The sequence below is a fragment of the Natator depressus genome, chromosome 9 (assembly GCF_965152275.1).
Source record: "Natator depressus isolate rNatDep1 chromosome 9, rNatDep2.hap1, whole genome shotgun sequence".
NCBI lineage: Eukaryota > Metazoa > Chordata > Testudines > Cheloniidae > Natator > Natator depressus.
This window is the reverse complement of record NC_134242.1, coordinates 4,474,465-4,488,330: the sequence shown is the minus strand read 5'-3', so window position 1 is coordinate 4,488,330 and position 13,866 is coordinate 4,474,465. Positions and strand designations below refer to the sequence as shown.

Genomic DNA, 13,866 nt, shown 5'->3' with positions numbered 1-13,866 from the left:
TGGAGGTTTTGCTCTTTTCTCTGAAGCAGCTGGCACTGGCCCCTCTCTGAGACAGGATACCAGATGGCATGGTCAGCTCTGTAGGTTCTACCAGAGTCTGTAATAGAGCAGGGTCTAAAAACCTTATTTCATTTGGAACCTGATCCAAATTCTCAGCGCCTGCAGCTTCCCAGGACTGCCCACCCACACCCCCTCACATAGCTTAAGTAGCCGGAATCCTGCTCACTACATCTCCTATCACTGTCTCCCCCTCACTGTACAGTGGGTGCGTGTGCATTGCTGATGTTCAAAAGTGAAAGCAAACTGTGGTGAAAGCCAGAGAGAGGCGTTCTGGATGTTGCCAGCTGATGTCACCCCCCATTTCTCTGGTTAAGGAACCCCTCCGAGTGCTTTGTGAGAAGTGCTTTCAACCCAGCCTCCTGGCAACTTGGAGGTAGCCCCCAGGGCTCTCACCTGGAAGATAAACAATTGAGCTGCCAGTCGGTCGTGGTGTCAGGACACGGGAGGGTTGTTACTGAGGGAGCCCGTGTTTACTAAAACAGTGTCTGCAAGCAGGGCTTTGGAGCTGTGCTCCGGCTCCGCTCCAGCTCCAGGCAAAAACCTGCAGCTCCACTGCTCTGGAGCTGCTCCGCGCTCCAGCTCTGGGCTCTGCTCCAAAGCCCTGTCAAGTGACCAAACTCAGCAGCAGCCCCTGGATCAACATTTGGGTTGTTTGTTTAAAATACTAATATTTTCGTTTTAATCCACACACACAAATGCCCACAGGAGAGCCAGCAGTGATCCTTTCTGTATGATAATGCTGGCTGCACAGAGCTTTATGCTTTATCCCAAAGCAGCCAGAATTACAGTGAACTTTCTCCCAGGAAACCAAATTCAGGGCTGGAGTTAAACTAACCTGTACTTCCCCCCACCAGATCTTCAAGCCTTGGCTTTCATGCCACCTATGCACCATTCTGCATCCTTCACATGTCCATGTCATCTAAGGGGGACACAGGGAAAGAGCTCTCTCGGGTCTAATCTGAATGAGTAGTAGTGTTGCTCTCTATTAGTGGTTTGTATGACAGCAGATCCTAGAAACCCTAATGAGGGCTCCATCGTGTTAGGTGCTGTACAGACAATCACAGGTTTGTTAGCAGTCCTTGCATCTGAAAAAAATAAAGGGGAAAAAAGGAAAAAAAAATCTATCCCCCAGAACCAGAAATCTCCCTCTTTACGTAGATTTGCAGGTAACTCCTCCCATGCGGTAGTGTATCCACTGGGCACTGATTTAGGGACACCACAGCTTTCTCTAGAGGCTTGCTATCCTGTGGTCAATATGGCCACTATCAGCTTTCTCCCTGGATGTATTTGAGACTTTCCTCAGGGGTTAAAGTGCTTCTGCGTTCACTGCAGTGAAGATGTAGAAGAGATGGCATGTGGCTCCTCGAGCCTTGGAAGCAGATATCTCAGAACAATTTACAAACATTATTAACCCTCATAAGCCCTGTGTGAAATAGGTGGCTGATGTTAACTCCCTTTGGCAGCCGGGGGAAACTGAGGCACAGAGCAGTTAAATGACTTGTTCAGGGTCACACAATGAGTCAGTAGCACGGATGGGGGTAGACCCCAAGAATCCTGACTGCCCAGTCTCCTGCTCTAACCGCTGGCCTCATTTCCCCCTCCCTGCATGTTGAACTTCGCTGGCTCGTTTGCACTATCTTAAGCCTAAATCCTGTGATTTTCTGTTGTAGATTTCCCTCTGCCTCCACCACCACCACCACTTCCTGGAGATGATCTCGGGAACCTCCCGGCGCCTCCTGTTGCCTTTCCCCCACCACCCTCTACAGATGAGGCTGGTTTCAGTGTGCAGGTAAGGCGGTCTGGGTGTTTCCTGCTCAGACAGGTCATAGTTGGGATGGACTATGAGCTGCATGCTCATGGTGATCAAACAAGAGATAGGGGAGTGCTGTGGTTTGAGAATGGAGAGAGGTAAATAATGGTGTCCTCCAGGGGCCTGTCCTGGGACCAGTCCTATTCAACACATTCATAAATGATTTGGAAAAGGGGGTAAACAGTGAGGTAGCAAAATTTGCAGATGATACAAAACTACTAAAGATAGTTAAGTCCCAAGCAGATTGCAAAGAGCTAAAAAGGATCTCTCAAAACTGGGTGGTTGGGGAACAAAATGGCAGATGAAATTCAGTGTGGATAAATGCAAAGTAATGCACATTGGAACACGTAATTCCAACTATACATATAAAATGATGGGGTCTAAATTAGCTGTTACTACTCAAGAAAGAGATCTTGGATCATTGTGGATAATTCTCTGAAAACGTCCGCTCAGTGTGCATTCAAAAAAGTAAACAGAATGTTGGGAATCATTAAGAAAGGGATAGATGATAAGACAGAAAATATCATGTTGCCTCTATATGAATCCATGGTACGCCCACATCTTGAATACTGCTTGCAAATGTAGTCGCTCCATCTCAAAAAAGATATATTGGAATTGGAAAAGGTTCAGAAAAGGGCAACAAAAATTATTAGGGGTATGGAATGGCTTCTGTCTGAGGAGAGATTAATAAGACTGGGACTTTTCAGCTTGGAAAAGAGACGACTAAGGGGGGATATGATAGAGGTCTATAAAATCATGCTTGATGTGGAGAAAGTAAATAAGGAAGTGTTCTTTACTCCTTTGGATAACACACGAACTAGATGTCACCAAATTGAATTAATAGGCAGCAGGTTTAAAACAAATAAAAGGAAGTATTTCGTCACACAACGCACAGTCAACCTGTGGAACTCTTTGCCAGAGGATGTTGTGAAGGCCAAGACCATAACAGGGTTCAAAAAGGAACAAGATAAGTTCACGGAGGATAGGTCCATCAGTGGCAGGATGGGCAGGGATGGTGTCCCTAGCCTCTGTTAACTCCTGGAAATGTGCTGGAATGGCCCACCTTGATTATCACTTCAAAAGGTTTTCTCTCCCCCCACCCCACTCTCCTGCTGGTAATAGCTCATCTTAAGTGATCACTCTCCTTACAATGTGTATGATAAACACCCATTTTTTCATGGTCTGTGTGTATATAAATCTCCTCACTGTATTTTCCACTTTATGCATCCGATGAAGTGAGCTGTAGCTCATGAAAGCTTATGCTCAAATAAATTGGTTAGTCTTTAAGGTGCCACAAGTACTCCTTTTCTTTTTTCCTAGCCTCTGTTTGCCAGAAGCTGGGAATAAGCGACAGAGAATTGATCACTTGGTGATTACCTGTTCTGTTCATTCCCTCTGGGGCACCTGGCATTGGCCACTGTCGGAAGACAGGACACTGGGCTAGATGGACCTTTGATCTGACCTCATATGGCCATTCTTACATTCTTATGAGATCCCTTAAAACCAAGTCAACTGTAGCTGTTTGCTTCCCGAGTGAGAAAATATTTGACCCCCAACTTGCTGGGTTATTAAAGGGACACAGGGCTTGATCCAACTCTCGCCGAAGTCACTAGGCCCCTTCCCCTTGACTTGAATGGGAACTGGGTCTGGTTCAGGGAGTCTGCTCTTGGAGAAGCACATGTGCAGTGAAACGTGTTACACCTTTCCATGTGGATTTCCTTTGCCACCTGGACAAGGTCCTGATGGATCCTGGGATGGACTGTTACAGAAAACCCTGAGCTGAGTCTCGATAGACTTGACTTAAATTCCTAGCTTTGCCACATGACCTTGAGCACATCTCTTAATCTACCCTGTGGCCCAGTTCCCTGTCTATAAAATGGGGAGAGTAGCAGAGAAGTCTTGTGAGGATAAATACGTTAATTACTGTGAGACATTCAGATGCTGAAGTTCTGCCTTTCTAAGTGCAGAGATAGAATATGGTCTTGCAGTGGGGTGTACAGACCCTGTCCAGCGTCTGGCTGGAAGCAGGTTAACATTCCTGAGCAAGGACCCTGGCTTCAGTGCCATTAAATACCAGGATTATCAGGGAAACTGGCAGCATGGGCCGTCCTAGCTTTGGGGAATTAGGTGATTTCCTGGCCAATGTCGTTGTCTCTTACCTCTCTGAGAAGAGGGGATGTTAGAGTGATGGTCAAGGCAAAGCAAGTGACACAGCGCCAGGCCTGTAGCCTGGCCTGCCTCAAACTGTACAAGGTCATTGATGACAAACTCTGATTTTTAGGCTAAAGAATTCTTCTTTGCCAGGAATCTAACTAGGCTGTAGTACATCCGTCTGTGGACATGTCTAATGATGCTCCCCAAGAGGCCTGAGAAGATGCCATTGCTGAGTTTCTATCCGGTTCACTCTCATCTTCAGACCCACATGCCTTGTTCTCATGATCTGGGCCAGCTTTCTGCGCAGGCCCTTGGGCTGGTAGCTGAAACATGCCTATTCGTAGAAACACCAGCCACACTGGTTCTTCCTGGGTTAGCTCATCACAGAACTCTGGAAAGCCAGGGGAAGATCAGTGTTAACAACATTGTCCTTGGTTTGTTTTAAGTTTCACGTGAAATTCCTTTACATGGTATTGTAGTCTAATGGGACATATGTCCAGGGTCAAATTCTGATACACTAGCCTAAATCTAGTGTAACTTCACATCCTCGACTATAGATTTACACTGAAGCTGGCCCAGTGCATCTGTTGCTTTTAATCCACTTTTCTTTTATTTTAATTACTGCGAAAGGGTAGAAACAGTCAATAGTTGGTGCTAATTCAGGAATCCACAGGGTTTTATGTTACAAAATCAGCTTTCCAGCGTGCAGAAGTAACAAAAACACATCAGTAGAGAGGAATAAGGATTAAGACAGGCAAGGGCAAGCAACGATGGAGGAAAAAATGTGTTTTAGATACTTGGCTCTTTTGATGAGGGTTCCAGATTGGACTAAAAGATGATTGTGGTTCTGTTCGTTCTGCTGTTTATTTCATATTTGTATCTTAAACCCCTCAGTAAATGATGGTATTGAGGCCGTTCTTATGTGCCATAATATTTCTCCAGAGAACTGTGATAAAAGCTTCTGACCAACCATTTTCACATCTATTGAGAAAGGATGGTCTAAGGGGTAAAGCACTGGACTGGGACTCAGGTGACCTGAGCTCAATTCTATTTCTGCTCTATACTTCCTGTGTGACCTTAGATGAATCACTTTATTTCTGTGCCTCAGTTTCCCCATATGTAAAGTGTGGATGATGATACTTCCCTACCTGAGAGAGGAGTGGGAAGGATAAATCTATAGTGATTGTGAGGCAGTTCAGATGCAGCAATAACGGGAATGCAATGAATTGGGAATGTGTCAGTACAACTTGTGAATTCCGATTGATATTGTAAAGTTGCATTATGAAAAACTGCTGAATCATGAGTGCTTTTCTGTGTGTTGATCCACCATTGCTGACAGGGCCTGTAGCAGGAACACACCAGACAGGGACAATGGGGAACACTTTAAATGTTAACGATGGTTCTCTGCCCTTCCAAAGGTTAGGCTAAAAAGCAGCTCATGCCTTGGAAATCAAGTGTGGTCTACCCACCGAAGGCAGGGGAAAAGGTAAGGGCAGTGAAAACTTACCAGGATTAGAACAAAAGAGACCAGGTGACCAATAGGGGTTTAAATAAAGAACACACCGGAACAGGGAGCCAGGCAGGAAGAGGACACATGGGGCAGGAGAGAGCAAGGTCAGAGAGAGAAGCTGGGTGAGGGGCTTCAGAAAGGAGAGATCAGCATGTAGCAGCCCCACAAGTCAGGGGGGCCCCGATGGCCCCAAGGACTCAGACCCCAGCCCAAAGAATGCTCTGGAGTGGAGAGGAAATGGAGACAGGGGCATGTGTTCTCTATGAGCTGTGCCCTCTTCTGTTTTATGTGCTCAATAATAAAGAGCAGGAAGGTGCTGGACTGTGCAGAGTGCATGTGTGTTGGCTACGTTACGACTTCTGCGTCCCCCTGCGAGAATTAAACTGTAACCAGAAGCTTCACCTTTTTTGGGTGGAGTTCTGGGAGAAGGTTGTGTTTACATCACTGGGGCGTCTTGGGTGTCAGCGCTGGTCCCAAAGGCCGAGGGCAGGTGGGCTGAAGAGCCCCATATACAAGAAGGGGTGGCAGACTCACCACAGGAGGAACCAGTGCTGCAGCCTTCTGAGCCTGTAGACGCTTAACGGATCCAGAGTGGCGGAGGTTTGGATTCCCCTTGGTGCAGCCATCTTAGGAGGTGGCCATGAGGGAAGGTTAAAAAGATCTGAGCAAGTTCAGTCTTGAGAAAGGCAGACTGAGGAGGGACCTGGGAACAGTCTTCAAATACATGAAGGGCTGATCTAAAGAGGACGGGGATCAATGGTTCTCCATGTCCACTGAAGGTAGGACAAGCAATGGGCTCAATCTGCAGCAAGGGAGATAGATATTAGGAAAAGCTTTCTAGCTCTAAGATTAGCTAAGTTCTGGAACAGGCTTCTAAGGGAGGTTGTGGAGTCTGTGTCACTGGTGGTGTTTAAGAACAGGTTGCACAAACCCCTGTCAGGGATGGTCTAGGTTTACTTGGTTCCTAGACTGGATGACTTCTCGAGGTTTCTTCCAGCCCGAGGTTTCTGTGATTCTATGATGGGGCTATGTAAGTAGAGAGGCAGGACTACACTATGACTGTACAGTGAATGCCCTTCAAATTTGCCCTGAAGTGAAAGATTCTATTGTCTTCGGTGACTTTTCCTCTCTTTGCATCGGGTCTGACAGAATCTTTCAGACCAGTGGAACTTTTCAAAGGTGCTGACCGTAATTCTAGGTAAAACGTTTTATTTTAGAAATTCCATCGATGAAGATCATGCCATAAATATTTAATTAAATTCCTCCATGAGTTACTAATATTGACTTAGATGGTTACAGCTGTGCAAGAATTTTAAAATGTAACCTGAGGGGTAGCAATTATTATAGTAACACCTAGCTCTTTTATAATGCTTGCCATCCCTTGATCTCAAAGCAACTTCACAAAGGAGCTCAGTATCATTATTCCCATTTTACAGATGGGGAAACCGAGGCAAAGTTGGTGCTCAACTTGGACAGTGAAACCTAAGCACTTAGTTTCACGCTCTAATTTTCTTGCAGTAACACCCCAGTGCTGCTGTGTTTGGATGCACCGCACTATAGGGGGAGGGGAGGTTTAAATCCTCTTTATGTATATATTTTAAATGCTTTTAAACAAGGTAAGGGAAGGGGAAAATGAGAGGAAAATGAAATCCTCTTGAAAGATCCTCTTAATTGAAATTAACTGGGAAACCCTGTTCCCAGAAAGGTGGAGAGGGCACAGCTGATGGTATTTTTGGCAAATAAGGAGAAAAACAAAGAGGCTATTGGCTTGTGCTCAATTAAAAATACAAAAACAAACAACCACCCGAAAAGTAAGAAAAAACCCAGACAGGAAGAAAAATGCAGTCGACATTTGCCAAAGAGAAATCGACAGATTGGGGAAGAGAGAGAGATTTTGTTTTTGGGTTTCTAAGAAGGAATTATAAACAGCATAGGGGGAAAAAATGAGAATCTGTCAACAATTCTCTCTAGCATTGTCCCAGATATGTTGCTGTGATGCAGATAGACTACACCTAATAGCAGTCAAGTGGCGTTTCCCTTCATCGTTGGGCAGCATGATCTAGCGGTTAGAGCATTGCCCAGGGACCTGGGGAACCTAGACGTTGTTCCCACCTTTGCCACTCGCACTCTGTGGGTGAAATTCACACTTGGGCTGTGGAGCAGCACGAGTTCTGCATCACTGATGTCTCATATATAAACCCTGTTATGGCGAGTTCACTGCTGCACAGGGCTCTGTGCTGGCATCTTGTTCTTCTCCTTGGCTTTCCTCTGCTTGGTGGTTGTACCACTCAAGAAGACAGCTGAGAGCCCCTAAGCCTCCAGTTTGAAATGCCTAGAGCTCTTTGAACGACATGTTCAAATCCTGAAAGAATCAGCTCAGCCCTCTGTTCTGGGGTATGATTCAGTCCCTGGGTTTGGATGAGCCCTGTCTGTTCTGCTTGGGCAATAGAGATCCCATGATTCTTCTTTTTAGAAGAAGAAGGGTTAGCCCTGGGGTCCTTGGCCAGCATTTCAAAGACTCAGCCGAAAACCTTGGCAAGTGAGACTGGCATGTCCCTATTCTGCCTTAGTTACCCTAGAAAGGGCACAGAGATTTACTGAAGAGTCCCCATGCACCTTTGTAAAGAAGGTAAGAGGTTGAATTGCATTCAGTTTTGCATGGGAGAATTTTGATAGACATTCCATTAGCTCCTCCATGCCCCAAACCGCTGAGAACGAAGTGGGGAGCTCAGAAATCAGGAAGTGCCACTGGAAATGTTGGTTGCATTGTTTGTCAGAGAGAGACACAGGTTTCTAGATACATCAGGGGCTAGTGGAGAACTTGGTCTGAGTAGAACGAGAGCTGTTCCAAGCAGACAAGTCACCTGAATTGCAGACCTGCAAAGGGTTTCCCTCCCTTGCTCCTTTGTCCTGACTGTTTGGGTTATAAACTCTTTGGGGAAGGGATTGTCTCTTACTACATGTGTGTACAGCTCCTAGCACAGTACGGACCTGGTCTTCAGTGAGGCCTCTAGGCACAACTGTGATACAAGTAATAATATCTATGTCTTACATAGTACTTTTCACTAGCAGATCTCAAAGCACTTTATAAAGGAGGAGAGTGTCATTATCCCCATTTTACAGATGAGGAAACTGAGGCCTAAAGAGTGATGAAGTGACTTGTTCAAGGTCATTAGGGGGCCAGTGGCAGAGCCATGTCACCTGAGTCCCAGTCCAGTGCTCTATCACTTAAGCATACTGTCTCCCTATAATGAATATTAATAAGTTATGAATAGTAATAAAATCTCTAGAGCCAGTGAGGGTACATTTACACTGCAGTTAAAAACCCATGACTGACCCATGCCAACTGACTTGAGCTAAAGGGCTGTTTCATAGATTCATAAATATTAAGGTCAGAAGGGACCATTATGATCATCTAGTCTGACCTCCTATTGAATTGCAGTGTAGACATTCACACGCTGGCTGGAGTCTAGGACCCTGCAGAGTGGGAGGGTCCCAGAGCTTGGGCTGCAGCTGAGCCCAAATGTCTACCCCATGATTAAAAAGCCCCTTAGCGCAAGCCCTGCAAGCCCAAGTCAGCTGGCCCGGGCTAGCCAGTCCAACTGCAGTATAGACGTACCGTGCGTCTCCTTGCTGGCTGGGCGAAGAGGGTGGGAAGAGAGGGTTTTGGGGTTCCGAGAAGTGACTAAAAATGGAGGTTAGAATGGAAACACTTCTGCAGCCTTAACCATAGCAGTCGCCAGCGCTCCCACGGTGCCGATATACCCGCACGGTAGACCCTGGGATGTTCAGTGCGGGAAGAGGCTTTGCCCTGCCATTCTATAATTCCTCTGTGGAATGCCTGTCATCCGCAGAGGATGGACAGGCTGCACGGCTAGGGGAGGAGAAGGGGCATTCTGCTTTTCTGGTGGCTTGCTACGGAATTTTGTAAATTGGGAAACACGCCGCTCCAAAGCATCCTTCCTCCAGGAAACTGCTTAGAAGAGGCCTGGCTCTCTCCTCCCTGCCTCCCACTCCCTCTCCCAGCGAGTGAGAGAGACAAACGCAAACACAGGCTTGCTCCCGCCAGTGTCAATGGATTAATTTGTGAGCAGCGGCTCATCCCTTTAAATAGAGGTTGCTAGGCATTTCGCTGGCTTCCTCCCAGTGCATGTTAGTGGCGTTGCCTCTTCGCAGCTGTGACTCATCTGCTAAGCTAGCGTCCAGCTAAAAAGGACACCCTTTCCCTTTTCTTTTTCGTGCATATAGAGACGAACCTTTGAAACAAGCCGCATTTTTGCCAGGAGAGGGTGCTGCTTCTGCTGGCTCCCCTCTGTTCTTTAGTGAGAATCACAGCTGCTGTGTGCCTTTAAAAAGTAGTAAATTACATTCCTTTCAGTGTGTCTGAGAGGTAGAGCAGGCCTAGGAGGGGGAAAAATATGTTTAGCCTTCCTTTAGTGCTGGCTTGAGTTGGGGGACAGGTTGGGCTCAGGTGTTCAATACCAAGGAATGACTGTAAGAGTTTGGGGCATTAGCTAATGGCCAGGCTTCACTGTAGCTGGAAATGAACGGTGGCGTTAGCTGATTCTCTGTCAGTAGCACTCCAGGTTGTGCACGTTTGCTTCAATCCGAGGGCATCCTTCTGCAGGTTTCGTCGGCTTCTAGAGCCTGAAGTGTAAAGCCGAAGCCCATGTTCCCAAATCCCTGTGATCAGAAACTTCCTTATATGTGAAATTGAACCATGTACCCTCTAACTTAAACCCTCTTAGACCTTCTTTTATCCGAATGCTGTCAATGTCCCTAAAACATTTTGCTGAAACAGGGTCCTGCTGTGTTCTTTGTTAAAATCAAAAGAAGTAAATGTCAGGTGTCTAAATGCTCACATATACTTTGTATGAACAAATATGTGTGTGTGTGTAAATACACATAAAGCATGAGTGTTTATAAAGCATGCATGAGAATATATGATATGTGGGTATATAATATAGACTGGAAATATACATATAGCTGGGGAATAGACACACATTTTATCCCTGCTTTTTTTCTCCCATCACGTGAGTAGCATGATCAATAAGTCCAGTAATAGAAGTGGGGGTGGGGGAAATGGGGAGGTTGTGTTGAGTATTTCTTCCAATCAGACCTTGATGCAGTTCATCTTATAAGCAAACACATGTGTTGTTTCACAATGCCAAACCACAGTCTATTTTAAATCTTCTATAAACCTCTCTTCTCATTTATATGAAGTTTCAGCCCCTACTCTCTTCCGAATAGACGACAATGTTGATTATAAACAGCTAAGTTTACTGAAACCGGAAACATTTTAATAGTATAGCATAAGTTAGTTTTGCATCTAATCTCTCTGCTTGGATATTAATATCTTGCTATGTTATATTCGTATCAAAGCGCCCTGGGCAAGGGGTATAAGGGAAGCACAACTGTAAATAGGCTTGGCAGAATTCATTTTTTATTTTTTATAATTTTAACAGATAATATCTGTGTATAATTTTAAGCATTTTTAGTTATTTTATCGATTTACATTTTCAGTGGCATGAAGTTGTGGGAGTGTCGGACAATTATGTAAGAGTCTCTAATAGGTGCTCAAGCAAGTTCTGTAGATTTCAATTATAAGCAATGGAAATATTTTTTCGCCAGTTTGGGTGTTTATGGTGAAATCAATGTTTACACATATTTACCAATTTAAAAAAAATCTATTCCTTCCTTAAAGGTTTTTAGGGCCCGGCTTGACAAAGCCCTGGCTGGGATGATTTAGTTGGGGTTGGTCCTGCTTTGAGCAGGGGGTTGGACTAGATGACCTCCTGAGGTCCCTTTCAACCCTGATATTCTAGGATTCTATGATTCTAAGCCTAGATAGAGCCAATGAACCATTTAAAAATTAAGATTATTTATTTATTATTTGTGTTACTTCTATTATAGTAGTGTCCAAAATGTGCAAGGTGCTGCATAGACTGAATTATTTGGCTAGTGGATTGTGCCTTCCTCTGTGTTGGACGACGCTGAGCATGCTGAGAGAGACTATGGTACAGATGATAAACAATAATAGGAAGACCAAACAGAAAGCTGACAAAGTTTGGCTCCTAGTGTGACAGGTCTTCACAGGGTGAAACCTGGACTGTGTTCCACCAACCTGGGCTCCCTCTCACACTGTGATGTTGTTGCTAAGCCACAAACCTCTGGCAGGTACTTCACTTACACAGACAGGGATACACTCAACTGAGTTACATGAATACTTCTCCCAGCCACTCGTGAACCAGCAATAGAGAGACTACAGCCAATTTCCCCTCCACCCCCCCAGCTCCCCAGACTTGCACCCCAGGGCTGTACTGTCCTTCCCTGGTCAGAAGCCCGAGCAGTGTAAGTTCATTAAGTTTGCCACTTCTACAATGGAAAGTGGACGTGCGCTGGCCTTTGTAACTTGAGCAGATTTCCCAAGCACTTCAACCAAAACGCACTGTTTAGATAAAATATAAAACAGATTTATTAACTACAGAAAGATCAATTTTAAATGATAAGTAGTGAGCGTAGAGATCAAAGTTGGTTACCTAAGAAATAATATAAACTTGCAGTCTAAGTTCTATAAACAAAACAGAATTTGACTCAAGCAGTGTCTCACCCTGATAGACAGTGCAAGCAGGTCACAGATCTTCAGTACACAGGCTGGAACTCATCTCCAGCCCAGGACCACCTTCCCCTTGTCAGTCTTTGTCCTCCAGATGTGTTTCCAGGTGTTGAGTTGTGGGGGGAAAGTGAGACCAAGTGATGATGTCACTTCCCCTCTTTTATAGTTTCTTCCAGCTTGCTGGAAAGAACCTTTGCTATGACGTGAGTCAAGCAGCCTCCATTGTCTACGCGCTCCCTCTGAGAAGTCTCCATTGCATACAGATCCTGGGATAGTCCTTGGGAGTGTGGATTCCCTTCAGTGGGCCATCAGCGTGTTTGGCTGTTCCACTGTTGTATCTGAAAGGCTGGTTGTGGGTGTTCCCAACCCCACAACATATTTCAATAACACACACAGAGCAAAACTTCATAACTTCACATACAATGACAGCAGAGTTGTGACAGCACAATCCAACAGGTTATTCATGTTCAACAGATCAAGACTTTTAAAATGATACCTCACAAGGCCTACTTTCTACAAAACCTATCATAATTGTATGACAGTGGTGAATATGGGAGTTCCGGGGTGCTGTTCTGAGGCACAGAATGTAACACCTAGTATAGACCCAACTTTGGCTGACAGAGGGCATAAGGGAGTAGGAGAGTTATGAGGTCCAGGCTTGGAATATTTAGACAGAGGAAAAGGAGTTTTGAAGAAGTGGCCATTCTGCCATTGATGCTCCCACCCAGGAAAGGGAGCAAATGAGATCAGAGTAAAATAACATTCTCCTGATCGGTTTCAGAGTAACAGCCGTGTTAGTCTGTATTTGCAAAAAGAAAAGGAGTACTTGTGGCACCTTAGAGACTAACCAATTTATTTGAGCATGAGCTTTCGTGAGCTACAGCTCACTTCATCGGATGCATACTGTGGAAACTGCAGTATGCATCCGATGAAGTGAGCTGTAGCTCACGAAAGCTCATGCTCAAATAAATTGGTTAGTCTCTAAGGTGCCACAAGTACTCCTTTTCATTCTCCTGATCCCAATTTGAAGTGCCATTCACAGGTGTGAATTAACAGACTGGTTCTTCCGCGAAGGATCTCTGCAGAAGCAGCTGCGCTAGTGTTCCAGGCTGTAAAGTCCACATTGCACTAGGGAACGCCAAAGCAGCATCCGAGACTCAACTGAATGGTCCGCTGGCCACAGTACAGAAGGGTATTTCTAAAAGATCAGCTGAAGCAAATTACAGTGCCTGCCTAAGATGTTGACCTGGCTTCCTGTGTGAAGATGAAGTTTAAAAGGATGAAACCTTTCAATGAAGCTGGGGGAGGTGGAGTGTTACAGAGAGAGAGAATTTAGAGAGAGAGGGACCAGTGTTTCTATTTGATGCTTTAAGCCTGGCTGTATTCTGTGATAATGAATCAGTACAGTGCACAGTGGAATAGTGAGGCACTGATTCTGGAGGCTGGTCTGTTGTCTGGTTTAAGTTTTACATCAAGTAGCCCTGTGCAAAGTAGACTAACTTTTTTTAAAAATAATAAATTTCAGCCCTTTTGCGGGAGAACATTTTGCACTGGGGCAGTGGTAACTGTGCTGCATGCCAGGAAACACCCAATGCCCAAAACTCCCAGAGCTAAAGCAACATTCCTTTCTCTCCCTCTTAGTTCCCATCACATGAAGAAAAACAAAGCTTTGTGCTCTGCTCTCCACAACCGGCAGTTTTGTTGTCGGAAAATGTT

The 13,866-nt window shown here is 45.2% G+C and overlaps 1 protein-coding gene across 7 annotated transcripts in view; it reads left to right on the top strand.

Annotated features, from left to right (window-relative positions):
* The window catches only part of LPP (LIM domain containing preferred translocation partner in lipoma), a 423,204-nt gene that overhangs the window by 208,152 nt on the left and 201,186 nt on the right, over positions 1-13,866 (top strand). For all 7 annotated transcript variants that reach the window (XM_074963360.1, XM_074963357.1, XM_074963361.1 and 4 more), the window contains one exon: positions 1,731-1,849. In XM_074963360.1, the coding sequence (XP_074819461.1) occupies positions 1,731-1,849 (119 nt within the window). The remainder of the gene's footprint in view (positions 1-1,730; positions 1,850-13,866) is intronic.